Below are 22355 nucleotides of genomic sequence, written 5' to 3' on the forward strand. Positions count from 1 at the left end.
ATCCCATTAAAATTATTCCAGGAGCAATTTAAGTCTAATCTCTTAGTACATTAGTAGAATTTGCAAAATCCATCTCACCAATGATGCTGAAGTCTTGGTGATGTCATGTCATAGAAGCAGTGCTGGGCCGGAAGCCAGTTTCTTCTTGATGCTATGTTGTGGCTTCTTTTTGCTTGGCTATCTTGTTGCTGCTGTTCACATGCTGAGTATGTGAGGGCAAAAGAGGATAAAAGCGCATGAGGGTTTAGGAGGTAAGAGGACAAAAGTTCAGAGGAACTTATACTCTTTCTTTCCATCATCTCCCTGAAGGTGTTTACGTACCTTTTTAAGGGGCTTGGCTGGATTCAAATGTCAGCTGCTGTCACCTATCATTAGCTCAGCACCTGCCTGGGATGGGCTTGACAGCATATTCCGATCATAAATATGCAGTTTGCTAATGCGTATGCAGCATGATTGAAAATGTTCAATTTTATCGTTATATTGCTTTTATCTTTTGAGGCAGGATACTCTCTCAAAACATTTTTAAAGTAAGAGTTTAAACTCTCTTTTAATCAGCTCATTTTCTGAGACATCCCTTTAGTTTCATACAGGTTTAATAGAAGTTGAAATTTTGTTTCAAATGAGTCCAAAACTCCAAACACTTCTATATAAAAGCCTTTCAGCTCTTAATATTTTTTTCCCCAACATAAATGATTCTTTAAATGTAAATGGTCATCAAAGAAGGCATTGTTTTATCTTAATCTCTGAAGAGGCTCTTTTCTTCTTCAGTTTGGTAAGGAGCTGCTTAAGCATTGCCAGATAACTAATTCCCCAATTAATTTCTATATTCAAATGGCTTCTTATATTAATAGCCAGTTAGAGTATCTTATTTGTACATAAAATGACTTACTATTCATATAACAGTGGTATCAGGGAATTATAATATAAAGGCATTCATTTAGAGTCAAAATATTTGTAAATATATATCTCAGAAGAAGGACAACAAAGGTTTTTCGCCTTTAATTGGAAACATGAATTACAAGTAACTATCTTTTGTAAAACATTTAAACGTCAAAGTTTTAAGAATGAAGCCTTTTGAGTATTTATAAAAGAAATCAGTTTCAATAAGGATCTTTCTAGAATTCCTTGTCTGGGTTTCAAACAAAGGTTTTTCTCTTTGCAAAGGGGAGGGGTAAACAGTCCCACTTGCTCATGTAATAGTTCTGATAACACATCCTAAGCATCACTCTTCTTTGGACTATCCTGAATAAAGAATATCGTCACAATCTTTCACACAATCAGGTCTCTTTCTAAAACATAATATCCTATGAAGTTTGTTTCATGAGATAAAGATCATGTCTATGCCAAACTGATGTCTTGTACAAAGGGGAGGAATCCTGTTCTTTGCTGAGTGTTTGTTTGTCTTTTGGTTCCTAGATTTATAATCTACCACTTGTAGTACATTTACAACTTGCCATTAAAGACTTCTATCATATTCTATACAAAGCAAAAATCATTATAACTAACGTATACAAATTTCAAAACATAGTATAAGAGAAAATAATACAGAATGTTAAAGCAAAATAGAAGCTATAAAACTGCATCCTAGAAGCTGTGTAAACACTTGGAGGTCTCATGGTGGTGCCTGTCACTGGCTGACAGAAAGCGGAGAATTAGCTTGAACATTTCCTATATAAGCAACACAGAACATACAAATGTGAGCTGTCATATTCTCCAAGCACCATGTGTGTGAAAATTCATTAAAGTCATGGGCAAATTTTAATAGCCTGAAATGATAAGAATTATAATAATAGTTAATAACCACTTTTGCATCATTATTTAGACTTTTCCTTTTCATGATATGTTGACAGATTTTGATGGTATAAAAAACACCATCCACCTTGCAGAGAAGCAGAAAAAAATGGGGTGCATAAGCCTCTTTACTGCCGAAAGAAGCTCCCTCTCCCTCAAGCCTGCAGAAATCCCTCCATAACAGTTCTGTGCAGCTGACGCTCTGCAGGTATGGAGGGGTTATGCTAAAGAAGGGGCCGCAGGACCCACCTTTTGTGGCAGCGTCCTCTTCTGAAACCACAGATTTTTCTGATCAGAAATCTTGCATATCAGATTATGCTGTTTGTAGCTACAGTATCTCAGGCAACATGCTGTGTGAGCTACATTTAAAGAGTCACAGGACTTTGGTACAACAGGGGGCATAAACACAGCATCGCTCCTGAGGAATTCATACTGCCAGGAAAGTGGGGGTAGAAGGAAATATGTAAGGGTTTTGACTTAGGCAGATGTCCCCAGATCCACAAGGTGGAGGCTGGAATTCCTGATGGACCCTTAGGATCTGTCCATCATTAGGATCACCGTCCCATCTGTGTGCGCCCTACCATAGTTTACCCTTACTGTGGCTCTTAGTCAATATGTACCTGTCCTCTCACTCTAGTGACCATACCCTACATTTCTTGGCTAATATCAGCAAAGTCCACAAACTCTTCTGCCTGGAGACTGACTCATGTATCAAGTTGATATCCTAATACTGAAAATTTTTCCAGGAACTTTTTTGTCATGACTCAGTCCCTTGCTCTCCTATTTATATTCTCATCTAATCTATTCTTTTTGTGCACCGAGAGCCAACTTCTTCCCTCAGATGCATGCCCTGAATTCTGAGGACAGAATTCTTTCCCCTGGGAGTTGTGTGGGTAAATTCTTCTGTGATTCCACAACGAGGCAATTAATCTTGGACATTTTAAATCCCTTCTCTGGATTTCCTAGTGTTTCATGTCTTTCTTTCAGATTGTAAGCTGTTTGGGACAGGACTGTCTTCTTTTCTTAGTCAGCTAGAGGTTGACCGAATGGCAATAGGTTCTAGTAAAAAAGGTTAAACACTTGATCTCAGTGAATTGCATGCAATGAATCTTGTAAAGAGTGAAGCGGTGGAAATAAAAATAGTAGAGAAAAGATGGTTTGGAGCAATATTTTCATAAATTTTTCAGCTGACATAGTACTGTGGTTCAGCATGCAAGGTTACTTCTGTCACACTTTTTAATGGGTCAGCTGAAAGTTATAAGTAATTATAGCTGATCCCAAATCTGCAGTTCTGTCAGTTTTTTAAAAGAAGACTTACAATTTTTGTTGGCTATTCATTAACAGTAATTGTGGGTAGGAGATAGTTGTGCTGGGATAATAATATCACAATAAGTGGAGCTAAAATGATGGTGTGTAGAACTCACCTTGAATACAATTTAAATTAGATGAAAAAGCCTGGATAGCAAGGGCCACATCAGAGAGAGTGAATCTCGATATTCTCACTAGGCTCAGATAAACAAAAGTGTTCTGGGCTATAGCTGCTACCCTGATCATCCATGAGGAGCCCAAGATCTTCAGACGTCATGTTGCACTGCCTCAGATAGAGGTTCCAGTTATCAATCTTCCTGTCTCTTCTATCTTTCCCTCCATACACAAACCTTGTCACCATCTTACCTGGAATGAGTTGCAGACCGCTAGGCCCCTTCCAAACTCTACACTTTTGGGACAATTTTTCCACTGTATCAACTGGCTTATAAGTGATAGAAATATAGAGCTGGGACTCCTCAGCACATTGAATACATCGCAGCCCATGTCCTCTAAAGATCCTTTCTAGTAACCTTAGATACACATTGGACGGGAGGGTGATGAATGAGACGGGGTCCTTTTGGGGGGAAAAATAGTATATGGTTATGTAATTAAAGACTGTATCGTAGTGCATTCATGCATGATGTGGGAAGGGGTGGCGGGGAACTGTTGTTGTCCACTTGATTTTGCAACCTTAATGTTCTTTTAACATAGGTTAGGGTTTGGGGGCGGGGTTTTAATGGAATTTCGTACATGATTCTTTTTTAAAAAAGCACACTGAAAAAACAGAATTTCTATTACATGGACCTCCACATGAGTTATCAGCGAGGTTAGACCTATAGACAAACCACACAGACCTCTGCCACCTACTACTTCTACCAGGTTTCAGAGTAACAGCCTTGTTAGTCTGTATTCGCAAAAAGAAAAGGAGTACTTGTGGCACCTTAGAGACTAACCAATTTATTTGAGCATAAGCTTTCGTGTAGCTCACGAAAGCTTATGCTCAAATAAATTGGTTAGTCTCTAAGGTGCCACAAGTACTCCTTTTCTTTTTACTTCTACCAGTTATCCTATTATCTTCTCATCATCATAGTTTGTCATTCCAAAACCGCAGCCAGACCAGGTGTTGTCACTTATCTCAAATAGTTATCTGGAGATACAGGATGTTGACAGGGAAAACGGCATCAGACAGTGTGGAAGTGTTTGCCCTGACACTCCACTTTCAAAGGTCATTCCTCAGCTTCTACGTGGTCATATTGTTACCAGTCTTTCCATCCCAGCTTGATTTAGAGTACATCATTGTTTTTGTTCATAGTCAGTGCCTGGGGGAGTTTTCAGAAGGAACCAGGTTCTCCAAGATCATTTGCATTTCTCACCATTTTGTTACGCATTAGCCTTCTGTGGTGGTATTTTGGGGTAAAGGATTTCCAGACGCAAAACTCTTTCTGGACTTCCACCTCTTGGGTGGTGGAATGTGTCTATGAACTGGTTGTCTTGGAGCATGCATGTGTTTTTGTTTCTCCTTTTTTACTGAAGGCGGTATGCACAATTGCTCTATGGGGATAGCACATAGGAGCTATGTGTGGGGATGGAGTATGTTCAGTGTAGATGGTCATCAAGGAATAATGCTGCCAGCCTCTAACAGTATATCTGAAATCATGATTGTGTCATGTGATGCAGTGATAGCAATAATCTTTCCTGAAGACCTACAAGGCTTTATTTGTAAACAGGTATTAAAACAGTACAACAGTCACCCAGTGCTGGACAGGCCAGCTACTATTGCAACACCCCCAAAACAAGCACCAGAAGCAAAAAAAAAAAAAAAAGTGATGGAAACAGTGCAAACCCAACTGTGCCACTACATGCTTCTGGGCCCCATGTTCTCTTTTTCCCTTCTTTCCCTGTTTTCTGCTCACTTGGTGCTGGGGATGGGGGAAGTGGAAGTATCCACAGGAGAGATGTTGAAGAAGGAAGGCTTCATGGTATTTAGTTGCTCTGCCCAGCTGCTCAAGAGACCTGAATGCATGGGCCGCCCAGACATGGAGTTGTCCAAGCTACCGCATGCCTGAGGGTACTTTGCAGGGGCATCAGGCTGTGGTGTGGGGGATGGCATCAGGAGATGGTGCTTTTGCAGCCATGATGGACATGAGTTGCCAAAACAGTTCTCTCTGTTGAGCTCTGTCCTCCACCCTTAGCCACCGTTTCTGTTCCAGGAACTGCTGTTAAAACCCTGTACTTCACCTGGGTGACAAGCCTCACCCTTTCCTCCTGCCTGTCAGCATACATTGCTCCTGTTTTTCGTCCCTCTGCTTCTGGTATAGGACCTGCTGGTCAGCCCTCTCAAGAACATCATCACGAAAATGCTTCTTTTTGCAACGGTCTGTGAAACTACATTGGGCCAGGGATCAAGTTTCTGATGAAGAGCAGGCAGGAGAGGTTGAGGGACCAGAAACAAGATCAGAAACAGAGGGTTATTGTCAAACGTAGTTCAACAGAGGAGCACTGAATATTTACACTTCTAAAAAAACAACATATATTTGAAGGGAATGCTTCAGTCCACATACTATCTCTGGACACAGCCTTGTTAATCACAGTTCTAGAAGTTCAGGGACAATTGTAAGGTTAAAATTAAAACCTTTTTTTCTGCCTTATGCCAGTTAGTTAGGAATTTTTTATAGGTAGGGGTGAGTGCAGAGAGTGCCCTTGCTGCAAAAGGCTTTTTCTGTCATTTTGCATTTTGGAGGACACAGCTGTTCTTGTGGTGCCCTATCGGTAAAGGGAAATATTATTCCAAGCTGCTGGTGGGAATCCTGCGGTGTGTGCAGCAGCAGTCCATCTGGTGACAGAACAGCACATCTGTTAGTGGAGTGGGCTTGTCTTCTATAGCGGGGGCCTGGAAAATATGCCCTTCCCAGCAGTGTGACTAATTATCTTGAGTTCCTGTAGCAGGAAAAGTTTGCAGCTATCAGCAACCAGGACTGGGTTAGAATCCATGAGGGAATTAAGAAGAAGCTGTGTTAGTTCACACAGGGCTTCCCCTGTTACTGCTGCACACAAACATGCAGAACTCTTCCTCTTTCCTCCTCTCTGGCACAGGGAAGGGTAGGGGGCAGGAGGATGCCGAGGCTTTGTGATACAATCTACCATTATGGACACACGTTGGTAGCCAGGGCTTATCATAACTTTTGTATTGTTTCTTAGAGCAGAAATCCCTCCCATTACTGTAATAATAAACTGTATTGGAATCATAAACTGACCAGGCTCTGAGACGGCTTCTGTCTCCATTGGGCTTGCTGCAAGCTCAGAGCCAGGCTGTTCTGCCGGGGGTGGAACAAACAGCTCTTCCGAGTAGGGACCTAAAATTTGCTATTGATCCTGATTGATCCTGGGGCTGGCTTCATGAACGAAGTCACTTCATGCACCTCACTTGGAACCTGCTTCTGGCTCCCATCAGTCCCCACAGTGGCTTCAGCAGCTAGTAGGGCACCATCCTGGCTGACCAGGTCGTCAGGAAGCACAGTTGGCTCTGTGTTGGGCACAGTGCCCAGCACCTGGTCAAACTCATAAAATGGGCATGTCATTGGCAAATTGTCTGGGGTGCTAGTTCTTGTCCCTGGCCTTCTGGTACTCACTCTTCAGCCTCTTAATATACTCCCTGCACTGATCACCTGTCTGGAAAATCTGCAAAGCTGCCAGCTCTCTGGTGGTATGAGTGGTCATTTTTAGCTCTCATATCTAGCTCATTCATATTTTTAGTTCTCTGGTGGTATGCATGGTCATTCCTGGTGCTTTTTGCTGAAGTCGACAGTTTTACTGGCCTTGCACCAGAGATTCACCAGAATTTGGCTGGGCTCCCATGACCATGAAGTAGCATGCTTTGCAAAAGGCTTGCTCTGTTTGGTCTCCATTGCAAATCCAGGAGGTGGTGATGGTGGGCTGATGGTGGGCTTTCAGCTTGGTGATCAGAAGAGAATGGGTTAACACTGACTTGAGCTGGTGCCTTATGCCAAGGGTGTGTGTGTGGCTTCTGTTTTCAGTAGAGTCTATTGGAGATTGTTGGGATAGAGAGGACTAAGGAAATTGCCCCATGGAATTGTGGAATACTTCTGGCAGCCTCCCAGAATATGACTCAAGTGGGGCTGCATCTACACTGCAAAGCAATAGGGCTTGGACCCTGGGTCCCAGCTTGACTCATGCTCAGACCCTGCAGCGCTGTGTCCAAGCTCTGCGTTAGGCTTGAGCCCAAGCTTAAGCACACGCTTACTTTGCAATGTAGACATACCCTCACAAACCTGTACTGAGATGTGTGTCATGATATTTTCGTAGGCTTATACCTTGTCCAGATTTGACTGGATTTTTACATGGATGGCAAAACACACATCCCTGACAAATTTTTAGTCCCTGCTCCAAAGCCGGGAGGTGCTAGAGCTTCTCAGTGAAAATCATTGTAAGACTTTTTCTGCATGGGAAAAAATGTACTTTTCCCTAAGTTTGTTCTTGGAAGCAGCTGAAATGTTTTTGTTGAAATGTTCCAAAAAATTCAGCCTGAGGCAGCAGAGAAAATTTCAGACCAAATGGTAAAAGTTTGGTAGAGTTATAACCAAGTGAATACAGGATCTTATATGGAAAGGGCTAGGCACCCTTAAATATAGCCGTCACTAACAACATTGCCTGTAATTGTCTATGGTTCCTAGTCCTCTTTCCCTTGCTTCTCTCTACTTACCTGTCTAGTAAGTTACTCAGAGCAGGCATTTATTTTTGTGCTTACCATTTGGAAAGTGCCTAGTACATAGTCATGCTGCTGTGAATACATAATTAATAAGTGTAGTTTAGTTGAAATCAGTGGAGTTAAACAAGGAATGAATTTGGCCTATTCCATATGCAACTCTAAGCTTAGAACTAGGTAAAGTTTTATGTAACTGTGGATTTGATTTTGACATTTAATACATAACTTTTTTATTTCAGCAAACTGGTACCAGCCATGTCCAGCGGCCTTTTACTATCTTGCCAGTAAAGACAAAATGGAACAACATAAGCTTTCATGTTCTCTTATTTGATCTGGAAAAACTTGTAGAACTTTTACTGTCATCTCAACTCAGTGGACTGAAATCATCAAATTCATTCCACAGTTATGACATTTTAAAAAGAGCCAAAAGCACAGCAGAGAAAAGGACACTAATGTTGAAAAGAAATAAAACTGCTGGCTCTCTCTTCCCAATGGATGGACAAGTAAAAAATGCTTGTGAAAAAAAGGTCCATAGGGATAATAGTGCAGCGAGGTCTTTGGAAGAAATTGGTGGCATCAAAAGACATAAAAAAATGAAGAGTTCAAAAAAGATTAGACTGCAGCCATCAGGAAAAATCGATGCTAACGTCACCACAGACACAGTTAAACTGCTTTTGTCATGTCTCTTACCATGGGGTGTGGATAAAGAATTAGACAATCACTGTGTTAGATATTTAGATCTCTTCAGACTTCAGTGTCCAGTTTCTTTTGGACTAGTATCAAATGGAAATCACATATCACTAATGCTGCCAGGATGGAATTGTAATCACTGTGGTGTGGTGGAAGAACATACGCCAATTAACTTGTTTTCCAGAAAAGTGCTAGATTTGTCAGACAAGTACATCACTGCAGGCCAAGGACAAATTGGAAAGAAATATGGACTAGACCATAATGCTGATGGCATACAAGGATCACAAATTGTATTCTACTTATTGAGCAGAGTATCTTTAGTCAACAGGATAGTTACTTTGCCTTTGGAATTCACCAACACAATTGACAGGTAAGAACTTTTTCTTATCAGTTATTTTCCTTAATAAAGGGAAAGCTATGGGGAAAAAAAATCCAGGCTTTTGTATTCTTAAATGTAGACAGTTATATAATGGAGCTCACAACAAACTTGGTCAGGCTTATTTCTATGGAAATTCTTTGAAGTAGGGAGAGATTTTTGGAGGAACGAGGTGTTCTCTCAGAATATGAGAGGAGTAAGTATTATCTTTCTGTTTAACAGAAGAGCAACCAGAGGCACAGAGATTTTGTCAAGGTCTGAATCAGAGTTGGGAATACAACTAGGATCACCAAGCTCCAATTCCCATGCCTTTACCTCAAGATCAATCTTTCTCCCCCAGTACTGAAAGTGAAACTACTGGGTCCCTTCAAAATAAAAGCACAGCCACATATAGGGCAGACTTCTTCTTTGCTGTTCTAACTTCCATTCCCAATAGCTGACATGACTCCTTCAAGGCAGTGGCTCCATGGCCAAAGCAAATTAAACATCAGAAACAGCCTTGCTTAGTTCCCCTACCTAATGCAAAGAGACAAAACCCAATAGTTAAAGCAGCTGCTGGGAGCTGATGCTGAATGCATCATCTGCCCCTATGTTTTGAGAACCTGTCCCAAATTCCATTTACATTACTCAAAACAAATTTACTTAGCTCAATCGTTTTTCAGCATCAAAGGAAAAATAACATGTTCAACATTCTTTGACCAAGCCAAGTGGAGCACACTAATCAGGCAATAGATATCGTCCATAGACTGTTGTTATTCAGCAAACCTAGACCAGTCTCAGTTGAGTACTTTAGAGTGACTCCACTGTTTCTGATGCCATGTGGTTTTCCATTAATTTAGATGGAATAAATGGGTATAAAGAGTCAAAGGTATTAGCATGACCCAGTCATTGTACAACATTAGACAATGTTACCAGGGTTCAGGATTTGGGGTACAGTGACTTCGGTTTGCGTAGTTCTGTTGCAAACACACAAGAAATGCATGCCACAAATTGGAGATTTGTTGGTTAGAATACAAGAGAAAAGGAGGTAAAGCAAATTATAAGATACTTTTAAGTTTAAATTGAATGTTCATTTTTAAAAAACATAACCAAAGCCTATCAAAGTCTCTCTTAAAAGAGAGGAGATCAGTTAGTCTCTTATTTCATTGGGCGGGAAGGAAAAGTTTGGTTGTATTGCTCAGGGCTTGAGATGTGAAGGATGGTCACTTTTCCTGCTTTTGACATGGACAGACAGGATAAGTGGCAGTCTAGCAAAGGTGGGGAAAATATGGCTTTTTGTTGATGTTCTTAGGATTCCAGGCAGCAGGTCAGTCATGGGTGGATGCCCTGCCCCAGAGAGCTTACAAACGAAATATAAGACAAGAAGAAACAAATGAATATGGATCTGGGAGAGTACAAGGATGCAGTGAGACAATATTGGTCAGCATGAGAGGCTGTGGTCTCAGTATCTTACTGACATAAGCATTGTGAAGTTTTTTATAGGCACTCCTATATAGGAGAGTTTTAATTAGGATAGAGGTTGCTCAAGGGCATATGCAGAACCAGTGCATTTCCTGGCTGCTTTGGCCATACTATAGCCATCCCTGCCCATTTTTCAGGCTGCACTCCTACTCCTTGCCTCTCAGACACAGCAAATTTCAGAATCTAGTTTTATAGCCTCTCTGCGAAGTGCAATATGTTGTCTACTTTCTCATGCTCTACCCTGCATATCTCACCAGAAATCCTAATCAGCTCACAACAGTGTGACTGCAAAAACTTTTGCATTTTTGCCAACAGCTAGTTGATCCCATAAGTTCTGAATTATTTCGAGCCTTTCCCTCTTATGATCTGATGACATCTTAATAAGATTCCCCTCATTTCCACCATCTCTGTGTCCTAGTATAGTTTGAAACTGAATTTTGCCCCCACATTGAACTCCAGGAACTGTTTCCAGACTTCAGACACTTCAGTCACAATGTCAGCCCCACCACCTGTTTTTTTTTTCCTGAATAAGCAAAGATATGAGCAGAGCAGGTTATGTAAACGATTTTGTATTGCTTCCCTGCATCAGTAAAACTATGAGTAATGCCCTGTCACAGTCAAGAACCATTATATTCACATAGAATCAAAATTGTATAGAGTGGAACTATTAGACAAGGTTACTGAGACAAAAGCGTTGAGGTCATTTAAACCAGCAATTAGCTGTCATTGTGAGAGGAATGGAGTACAGCCATAGGAATTAGCTCCAGTTTTCTTTAGATTTTTGTATTTTTAAAAGAAGTGCTACCAAAACTCCAAGTCAACCAAGGAAACAAAGGACACAGTACTCCCTCACCATGACAGTGTTTTCTTTCTGTGTGAGTAATAGTAAAGGCTTTTCAATAATATTTTCTATCTGAAATATTTTTTTATAATTTAAGAACAGCGATTTAAAGGGTCAGTCTGCCCAGACCTTATGAAATGTAACCATTATCACAGCAATGCAAGGCTGGAATAAAGATGTGATTCATTAATTCATGGTTTAAATGAATGGGTGCAATGGGGCCAGCTTTCAGCTGGAGTAACTTGACATAGTTCTGTTGATTTCAATGAAGTTACACTGATTGACATTTCAATGAAGTTACACTGATTTACAATAGCTTGGCCCAATTTTTATTAACTTATTTCATTAACTAGTAATACAGAAACAAAATCATGTCCGTCTCTCTGCCCAGCAGTCAACCCTTTCATAGGAACTTATGAAGACCCTTGTTTCCTTCGCTCTCTGAAAATATGTCCAGAGTCAAATGGGATTCAGGTTATGCCTCAGAACTTTCGGACTTAGTCTTCACCAGGTCCCTTCTTGCAAAGACTAAGGCTGTGACAATGGGATGTAATAATCTGTGCTCAACGTCCCTTTTCCCATCCCTCCCCACATAACCCATCCTCACTCACTGCCAGTTTTGTGCTCAGGGTTAGGATAAGCTCTGGCCACAATAAGGGTAATGAGCCATTCAGTAATGGACTCCTGCCCAATTAAAAGTTGCAGTGAAACTATACAAGTGCACCTGGCCCAATCGGTCTAATTTAAATCACAAGCACATACCTATCCTGAAAAGTAGCATGGTTGGCCCAGCTGAGCCTACCAAATGCTCATTGGAAAAATAAATAAATAATTCAATTCCAATTTGCCATGCCACTGAAAGAACCCATCAGTAAGGCAGGGAAAAAGAAGGCTGGAGGTTCAGATGGTTTGCCTCACACGACCCTTACTCCGCTGGAGGAAAAGATGGGAAAGGATCCAGTGCTGAGCCAGAGGGATTCAAACTCAACAACATCAAGGTGGAAAAAAGCCTACCAACAACTGCCACCCTGAGCAGGGTTTGGGTGGAAGCCCAATTTACTTCCATGGTGCTCTGCCAGTGCTGTTAAAGCAAGGGTAGATTACTTAGATTGTAAACTCCTTGGGGAAGAGACTGTCTTTTATTCCGAGTTTGAACTGCACATAATACGATTGAGCCCCGGTCCATCGCTGGGGCTCCTAGGAACTACTGCCGCACAAATTAAAAATAATAATATGAATGGTTTTTAGAACATGAAGTCATCCTGATTTTCTTCCAATGTATTTATTATTTGTAAGTTTCCACCTAATGGTTTGGATCAATATTTTTCAAGCTATAGTTTGTTTATGAACAGTTAACTACTTACTGTTCTGTTATTTGTGTTATCTAGTTGGTCACCTAAGTCACACAGTATCTCTTTTTCCTCTCTGCTTCGATGGCTGAAACTTTTTGAACCTGAGACTAATGAACAATGAACAACATGCTTCTGATGCAGAATTTTAGACCAGTAGTCATCTGTACTAAAATTAATGACGTTGTTGGGATTCACAAACATTTTCACAGAAGTCTGCTGTCCAAAAACAGTAACAAATTACAAATCACATGAGCCAAGAAATCATCATGAACTGAGCTGAGTGCTTTAATTCATGGAAATATTTGTGAATCTGTTTTTGTTTTGTTTTGTTTTTTTGCTATTTGATCAGCTTTCTAACACTGGAACTTACAGTAAAAATATCTCTGATTATAAAATGGGAAAGAACAATTGGGATATGGTTGCTTGGTAAAGATATTAGCCATGTTACTATTATAATAAACGTTTTGCATTACTCTGCTTCTTATCAATATGCTCATGAAAGAGCAGGACAAACTAGAAGGTAAACGATCTTCAAAGATTTTTTTCTCTTTCTGCCTTTTGAAATTTGTATCTATATTAATCCCTTAAAGATACTACTATCAAGTACAGGAGGCTTCTAGAATTGTTCAGTATTTTTAGGCCTCCTTTAATTTTATGATTTACTGCTAGTTGAAACGAATGGGAAAAACAATAAGGGAAGTACATTTTTTTAATATGTGCAATTAAAATATATTTTGTACAATACAATAAAAGTTAGCTCTAAAATTCAAATTGCCTATTGCACTAACACTTTTACTCAGTACTAAAAGTAAAGATGTACAAATAATTCATGAAAGAGATCCTGAATACAGAATTTTCATTGTATTTTGTTTGTGTAATAATATAAGAAAGTTTTTCATAGTAAGTTCTGTGTAATTACACATTGACTTCAGTAGGAATATAGCATGAGTAGGGACTGCAGAATTTGATCCTGTATTAACATCACAGTGTATTCACCATTGTTTTAAAACGTGTATGCTTAGGGAGTGTTCTCACCTGAATAGCTACATATCTTAGGAACTGATGAAAGTTCTTCTGTCATTGAAAATCTTCTTTTAATTCCATCTGCACATGGACAATGTTGAAGTTATTGAGAGTTGCTAGGGCTTATCACCTTTCGGGATTTGTTTGTATATGTGTGCTTAGGTGTGTGTGTTTTAAATAGCAGATAAAGGGCCAAAATGTACAAACACTACTGGGCATTGGACTGTTCCCAAAAGTAAGTGCCTTTCATGGTTGTGGCAAGGTCGGTTCCTATATTAAAAGTAATAAGAATAATAATTAATAATGCAGTGGCTGTTATAAGTGTATAGACTTGAATATGTGCTAATGGAACATTTATCAAAGTTTTTGTAAGTATTATGTAGTGATTTAATGTTTGTTTGATTTTTAGTCCACAGAAATTAGAATCTGTACGTAACAAGGGGAGAAGTTCAGAAACATTCAGCCCTTCATTTTCCATTTTTTATGGAGAGTTACCAAACTGTAAGTATAGAAGGATGCAGTAATGCTAACACATATACAATATTTTTGTTTTTATTTGTTTTATGTGTTAAGTTAGACACAATGCGTCATATAAGTATAAACACTGAAATCCTTTTATATTAATACAATTTTTTTATTGCCCTTTACATCCATTGGAGTTTAAATTGGCTTTTTTAAATTCTTCAAATACAGTAGTTAGACAAGTTTAAGCTTGAAGTGCTCTGTTCTTTTCTTATGTGATGATCACAAAAGCATGTAGACAACATGTTGACTATAAAGTGGAATCAAGAATACATTTTGTGTGACAACAAAATATCCAACTGCATTTCCTAAGGCATTTTCTAGCCATGTGAAAAACAAGAGCGAATGTAATGAAACAAACACTGACTTTTTTCCCATCCAATTCTATCTCCCTCAGCAACATCACACACACACCCAACAAAATACCTCAACCTTCAAGCAAACTGTTGCCTTTGTAATACTGCAGTCATCTTGCTGTTTGGATAATGTCCTTAGACTTTCGGTTTAGGGCAGAATAAAATAATCTCGGCACTTTAACATCTCTTAGGCAATAGTTTACCAATCTTGCCCTGAAAACCAGTCAATATTTGTTTGTTTTTACAACATGCAACCAACCAAACAATTTTCTAGAACAACATTAGGTAGCATATGGATGACTTACTTGTCTGCCTGTTTTGCCAGACAAACATAATGTGGTTCTAATACATAGTAAATCCTATGTAACTTTATAACACAAATTCATTAAGGCCAAATCCTGACCCTTTTCTATGTGAAAGTCAGGTATACATGCAAATGAGCTCCTAAACCTCTGTGCACAACCAGTCTTCTATAGATCCTTCCTTCTCTGTTTTCTGCTCAGGAATTATGGAGTTTATTTTACCTTTGAGACTTCAGTACCCCCCATGCAGGGGAAGTGACTGGGAAATATAGGATAAAATGATGGAGGACTTAGGGATTTTTGCCTTGGGGTCGGAACCAGATTGCCCTGGACTCTTCAGTCTGATGAGCCCTTCTCTCTGGATAACACCTCTGTTCTGGATGTGCAAACTAGAACCACTAGATCTGAGCAGTAGAGACCTCACAGTCTTTCCAAGAGTGAGTACCGGCTCCACCTCCTGTGACATCAAGGAGACATTGCCTCCCTTCAGAATCCCAGGGCCTGATTCTTCTGTATCTTGTACCTTGTATACTGATTTATAGCTGTACAAAGTGGATGGGTGAATCCAATCAAATCAGAATGGTACCATTCTACACTCTCTTTGCACTAACTGGGGCCAACCCACAAGTCTGGTGTTTTGGCACAAGACAAGAGTGAAGGACAAAGTTGGATATACACTTCCTTTAGCCCTTTTTCCATCTAGGGACTACCCCTCTGCTATAGAGTGGGGCTGAAAAGGGATCTGTTCTGCCCCTGTAGAAAGTTAGTGCAGGCACAGGGCAGTTGTCACATGTGCCTGTTGGTAACTACCCCAGAGGGTCTTTACACCAAATAGGGATAGCTGGAATGTAGCCGTACTCTGGCCACAGTCCATTCCCCACACCTGGGGTTTTGTAGAGCCAGCTATGTCAGCTCTTCACCAGCAAGGATTTTCCCACAGTGTGGGAATCCTGAGCTGATTCAGCAGGCTCAGATTAGAGAAGTAAATTATCATTTGAACCTTGTTTTAAATAATTAGTTACTATTTAAAGATATGGTAGATTGGGTTGGGGCAGCGAAAAAGAGAAAATGTTACTTGTCACTATGTCATCTTGGTCTTATATCTGTATAAATAGGACCAAATCTTTAGTCCTTATTCAAATAAAGCCCTCACTTGAGTGAATGGAAGCTTTGCCTGAACCAGGACAGAGTGTGAACTGATTAAGGGCTTCAGGACTTGGCCCATGTGAAACTGTAAATGTTATCATTATTTTTCTATTACTTGTTTTCCCTGAAATTACAACTTCTTTGTGTTAACTCCCCAACTGTGTCAAGTGAAGTTTGCAGGAATTTCCTTCCTCTATTATAATTTTAACATTCCCTTAAACTACCTCATGATGCCAGTCAGCAGCTATAGCCAAAATTAACCTACAATTGAGCTTTGATGATCAATGTAACAAAGTTAGCAAAATGATAGAAAAAGACAAGAAAAAGATCAAAAAGAAAATTCACCTGACCAGCACTACATGAAAAACCATTGAAAACTCAATTTAAAAATGGAAAAGAACAGTTTTACTGTGATATTCTCATTTTTGCTTCTCTCTCATTTTTGGCATGTTTAATATTCTCTGCATTTGACATTGTTTGTGTCAAATCAGTTAATAAAAATATAACCTCTTGTGCCATTTCTTTCATGCTGTAAAATTGCATTGCATGGTCTTTCTTTTCTTTCTTTCCCTATACATATATGGATGGATGGCTGTGTAAGTACTGTACAATTGCTTTTGTCAGTCTCTGTCTTTTATATATTATAAAAGGACTTACACAGTACAAGTGCAATTGTACTTACACAGCCATCAACTGAAAAGCACAGTGAACCAAATCAGATTGTGCTAATTCACACCACAAACTTTGCAGTCTTCTCCACAAAGCATCTGCATAATTCTGTAAACCCCACAAACTGCACTGCAGCAATCCAACCTTTTTTAAATGTGGATGATAATGTATTGTTTTATCAGGATACTTTAGGTCTCTGACAATATTTTAATACTACCATATACAATTCAGGGCTGTAATCAGAGCATTTACTGAGCATTAATATTCAGGGATTGTCATGTTACTTTAAAGGCTGATACAACCCACTTACTCTAAACAACATATTTATTTAGCAGCAAAGCTTATTAGCCAAATATTGGGATAAGCAGCTGATGAATGGCATTGGCCTGTTACATTTCAAATGAGGAAAAACTGGATTAAACAAGAAAGTCCTACCAATTCATGACCATGCATTTGCTCTGAAAATCATCTGAGAAGTCAGATGCACAATTTAGACCAGTCTGAGATTATCTGTGTAGCACATACCTTACAAAGGATGGACGGGTTTAACCCTAAGAGGTGGATTATTATTCTTTTATACTTATATTGTTCTTGAATATTTCAGCACTGTAAGGAGCAAATTTAGTAAAATATGAATATCCATACGTTTCCTCCACCTTTGCTGAAATCCATACCTTTAGCCTTGATTAATGCAATACCCCCTCTTCCCTTCCCTCCCCCGCCATGTGTTGCCACCTGCCTTTTCTCATGTGGAAAGAAACATTACCATAACCTCCAGCAAACTCATTTCAGCAGCCACTTTAAAATAGCTCCCTTTCTCCATAGTAGAGCCTGCCAGCTGGAATGGCCTTATTGTTGTGTCTCTCCTCCGCATGGACTCATCATCTAATTTAAAATATAATCAGAAAATATTTCTATTCTCCTTTGCATATTTTATTTTAACTTTATTTGTATTAATTTTTTAGACTTATTATACACTAAGCACTTGTCTACATGTTTCTAGGTCAAACATTAAAACTGGTTTCCATAAAATGCAATACCCATGATTAGAATACATCAGTAATTCGCCTCTGCTGCTACTAGAGGTCAGACAATCTGACATCAGCTTGAATATAGGAGAAAACTGGCCTTTTAGTTTCTATAGCAGTATTACATCTTCAATTATACCAAAGAAGACAATGTGATAGAAGCATAAAATGTATTTATGGAAAGAAAATCCCACCTTTGAACCATAGCATGATTTTGAAACTTTTTCTGTAACAACACTGAACATCATAGTCAGCTTGTAACAATATTGAGCGAGATCCTCAACTAGTGTAAATTGTCTTAGCTCCAATTAAAGTCAATGGAATGATGCCAGTTTGCAGCTGTTGCGGATCTGGCCCATTTTCCCGATTAAATAAACTGTTGCTTTATATTTCATATATGTTTAGCACGTGAGTGATATGAGTGCAGATATTCCAAAAATATCAGCAATAATTAGACCACCCCACTTTGTAAGTATACTCCGTTGCGGACCCTTTCGTCACAGCTTTCATTGCATTAAATGAAATTCACTGCATGCAGGAGGCTGGAGCCTCTCCATAGTTAAAAGTTCAAGCTTGCTTTTATATTGTAAGCCTGCTTTTCCTTCATCTTAAAATACTCAAAGAAAATTTCCACTTCACTTATTAAATATGTGATAGCTGTAGCCATGGGTGAGTTGTTTGCTGGAATTTGAGTTCAGTGTAACAAGCTTCTTTTTGAAATATGAGACTTTATTAAAAATAGTTAAGCATATTTGAATATTCTCCTAAAGCTTTTTTTTGCCTTGTCTTAGCTTAAGCATGACTTACCCTAGAAACATCAGGAGAGACTTATTTGAACGATCTTGGTGAAAGCTAGTGCACAGTATCAGTTCTGAAATGGGGAAAGACTTATTTGGGCACTGGCAAACTGACTCAAAAAGAATAAAATGTTTCCACAAACCTCTGCAAAAAGAAGCCACCAAGTTTCACTGAGCTCTAATAGACACCATGAACTAACCCTTTATAAATAAAATTTACCCATTAGATTTAGGGTTAGGGGACATATATAAATAACTCTAATGTAATTATATATAGTACATGATATAAATATCTTACATTGATATGTCTGTGGATAAAATGAAAACAAATTATGACAAATGATTCTGTTTCAGATATGTAGCTGAACATTACAAAATTTAAAAATATATACTGCAAGACCAGTTGAAATTTCATGTGTGTTATTTATGTGTATTTTATTGTGAGCTCATAAAGAATATTTTGTATATTTTCAGATAAAAGTGGATTCCATTTCCCTGATCCTGGGAATGTTTCACTGGTGAAACTCATTTCATGTTGGAGAGACCAATCCGTAAAGGTAGGAAATAGTGCACACTGACTGTAATAATGTCATTTTAAAGTGATGTTCACTACTATTTAGTGTAAATGTTGATATCATGATATAATATGATAAATGTAGACTTTGGGGAAATTATCACATACATTTTGCCATTTAGATGTCCTGTGGAGAAAGAATTTTCATGTTAAACTACAGTGTATATTTATTATGAAATTATTTTGTTTTTTAGTGTATGTGGTTGGAGATGGCAAAGTAGACATTATAGTGCCTAATCTAGGTGATATTGAGTAACAGGAATCATTTTCAAATGTACAGCGCTTGTATGTCTGATCTGGTGAATGTTGCTCATTTGACAAAAAAGTTGTCAAATATATAGTACATGATATAAAAGTTGCCAATAATCTTTATGTTCTAAGTTATCTTAAAAAAAAGAAGAAGCTGTTTTATGTTCCTAGGGAAGCTCAATTTCATATGTGCTGTAGAAGAAGTGGGTATGGCCTTCTTAAAAGAGTGTGTGGTCAGGGCTCCATACCTTACTCAGTATGATCCCCTCCAAGAGCTGGCCCAAAAAGTGAGCAAGTTCCAGCTTCTCAAGGCAATTTAACTTGCACCTTTGCCTGTGCTGATCATGGTGCAGGCGGTTTAATGCTCTGTGGGGGACTCTAGGTAGCTGTGGGATGTCCTGGTGATTACTGTAGCATAAGACTCATTTGTCATGTCCGTCAGAGGATAGGTGGCCCCTCTGAAGAGGTCAAGGGCTCAGCCTATCTCTGGCAGGCTTCACAAGGGGAAATGAGGCAACTCAGGAAGGGATCACCTGGGACTAATTAACTGAGTAGCTGGGAGGCAGATAATTAGACAGGGAAGAACTTGGGCATAACCATAGAATCATAGAATACCAGGGTTGGAAGGGACCTCAATAGGTCATCTACTCCAACCCCCTGCTCAAAGCAGGACCAATCCCCAACTAAATCATCCCAGCCAGGGCTTTGTCAAGCCTGACCTTAAAAACTTCTAAGGAAGGAGATTCCACCACCTCCCTCGGTAACGCATTCCAGTGCTTCACCACCCTCCTAGTGAAAAAGTTTTTCCTAATATCCAACCTAAACCTCCCCCACTGCAACTTGAGACCATTACTTCTTGTTCTGTCATCTGCTACCCCTGAGAACAGTCTAGATCCATCCTCTTTGGAACCCCCTTTCAGGTAGTTGAAAGCAGCTATCAAATCCCCCCTCATTCTTCTCTTCCGCAGACTAAACAATCCCAGTTCCCTCAGCCTCTCCTCATAAGTCATGTGTTCCAGTCCCCTAATCATTTTTATTGCCCTCCGCTGCACATTTTCCAATTTTTCCACATCCTTCTTGTAGTGTGGGGCCCAAAACTGGACACAATACTCCGGATGAGGCCTCACCAATGTCGAATAGAGGGGAATGATCACATCCCTCGATCTGCTGGCAATGCCCCTACTTATACATCCCAAAATGCCATTGGCCTTCTTGGCAACAACGGCACACTGTTGACTCATATCCAGCTTCTCGTCCACTGTAACCCCTAGGTCCTTTTCTGCAGAACTGCTCCCTAGCCATTTGGTCCCTAGTCTGTAGCGGTGCATGGGATTCTTCCGTCCTAAGTGCAGGACTCTGCACTTGTCCTTGTTGAACCTCATCAGATTTCTTTTGGCCCAATCCTCTAATTTGTCTAGGTCCCTCTCTATCCTATCCCTACCCTCCAGCGTATCTACCACTCCTCCCAGTTTAGTGTCATCTGCAAACTTCCTGAGGGTGCAATCCACACCATCCTCCAGATCATTTATGAAGATATTGAACAAAACCGGCCCGAGGACCGACCCTCGGGGCACTCCACTTGATACCGGCTGCCAACTAGACATTCAGCCATTGATCACTACCCGTTGAGCCTGACAATCTAGCCAACTTTCTATCCACTTTATAGTCCATTCATCCAGCCCATACTTCTTTAACTTGCTGGCAAGAATACTGTGGGAGACAGTGTCAAAAGCTTTGCTAAAGTCAAGGAACAATAATAAAAGGAACCTACTCCCAGTGGCTAGAGAACAGAGGTTCCTGTGAAGAGGAACTGTCCCTAGAATGTAGAAAGAGGAAGTTCCTAAAGGGAGGTCTTCTCGGGGGGGACCTTGTAAGAGGCTCACCAGGGAAGGAAACCAAAGTATAATACTCCTAGGTGGCAGAGACTCCAAAGTGGAGGATCTATGAATGCCAAGCCTCAGTGAAGCCTGGTCCCTATGGAAGGAGTTCACCAGATAGTAACAGAAGCTCAGATCAGGGGAATTATATGCTTTTCCAAGGAAGGGTTGTTGTGGTTTGATCTCTGTAGGGACCTTAATCCAAGAGGAGAGACCCTTCCTCAGCTGAAGACAAGAGGCCCTGGCTTCAAAAGATGGTCCCAGGAAAAGAGGGCCTCTTTGGTAAGGGGCCTGGACATAAGTGGGGTTCATGGACTAAAGTTAACTCAGCCCCTTCCTCTCCAGCTAGAGATGCTGGGGTGGCAGCCTAGTTATACAACATTCCACCTTTGGATTAAATAAACTGGACCCCCTGAGGTGCACCATAGAAACTACATTTGGAAAGTTTGCTGATGATGCCAAGCTGGGAGGGGTTGCAAGCCCTTTGGAGGACAGGATTAGAATTCAAAATGATCTTGACAAACTGGAGAAATGTTCTGAATTAAATAGGATGAAATTCAATGAGGACAAATGCAAAGCACTACACTTAGGAAGGAATAGTCAATTGCATAAATAAAAAATGGGAAATGACTGCATGGGAAGGAGTACTGCAGAAAAGAGCCTGGGGGTTATAGTGAATCACAAACTAAATATGAGTCAACAATGGAATATTGTTGCAAAAAGTCAAACATCATTCCGGGATGTATTAGAGGAGTGTTGTAAGCAAGACACGAGAAGTAATTCTTCTCCTCTACTCAGCACTAGTAAGGCCTCAGCGGGAGTATTGTGTCAAGTTCTGGGAACCACACTTTGGGAAAGATGTGAAAAAATTGTCAAAAGTCCAGAGGAGAGCAACAAAAATGATTAAAGGTCTTAAAAACATGACCTATGTGGAAAGATTGAAAAAACTATGTGTGTTTTGTCTGGAAATGAGAAAACTAAAGGGGGATATAATAACAGTCTTCAAGTACACAAAAGGTAATTATAAAGAGGAGATTGACAAATTGTTCTTCTTAACCACTGAGGATAGGACAAGGAGCAATGGGCTTAAATTGCGGCAAGGGACATTTAGGTTGAACATTAGGAAAAGCTTCCTGTCAGGGTGGTTAAGCACTGGACCAAAATACCTAGGGAGGTTGTGGAGTCTCCGTCATTGGAGGTTTTTAAGAACAAGTTAGACAAACACCTGTCAGGGATGGTCTAGACAATACTTCATCCTGCCTCAGTCCAG

At 39.9% G+C, this 22355-nt stretch overlaps 1 protein-coding gene across 1 annotated transcript in view; it reads left to right on the forward strand.

Annotated features, from left to right (window-relative positions):
• The window catches only part of WDR72 (WD repeat domain 72), a 176147-nt gene that overhangs the window by 81456 nt on the left and 72336 nt on the right, over positions 1-22355 (forward strand). The window contains exons 15-17 of the mRNA XM_074964768.1: positions 8062-8882; positions 13975-14066; positions 18860-18942. Of these exons, the coding sequence (XP_074820869.1) occupies positions 8062-8882; positions 13975-14066; positions 18860-18942 (996 nt within the window). The remainder of the gene's footprint in view (positions 1-8061; positions 8883-13974; positions 14067-18859; positions 18943-22355) is intronic.

The sequence above is a fragment of the Natator depressus genome, chromosome 10 (assembly GCF_965152275.1).
Source record: "Natator depressus isolate rNatDep1 chromosome 10, rNatDep2.hap1, whole genome shotgun sequence".
Classification (NCBI taxonomy): domain Eukaryota; kingdom Metazoa; phylum Chordata; order Testudines; family Cheloniidae; genus Natator; species Natator depressus.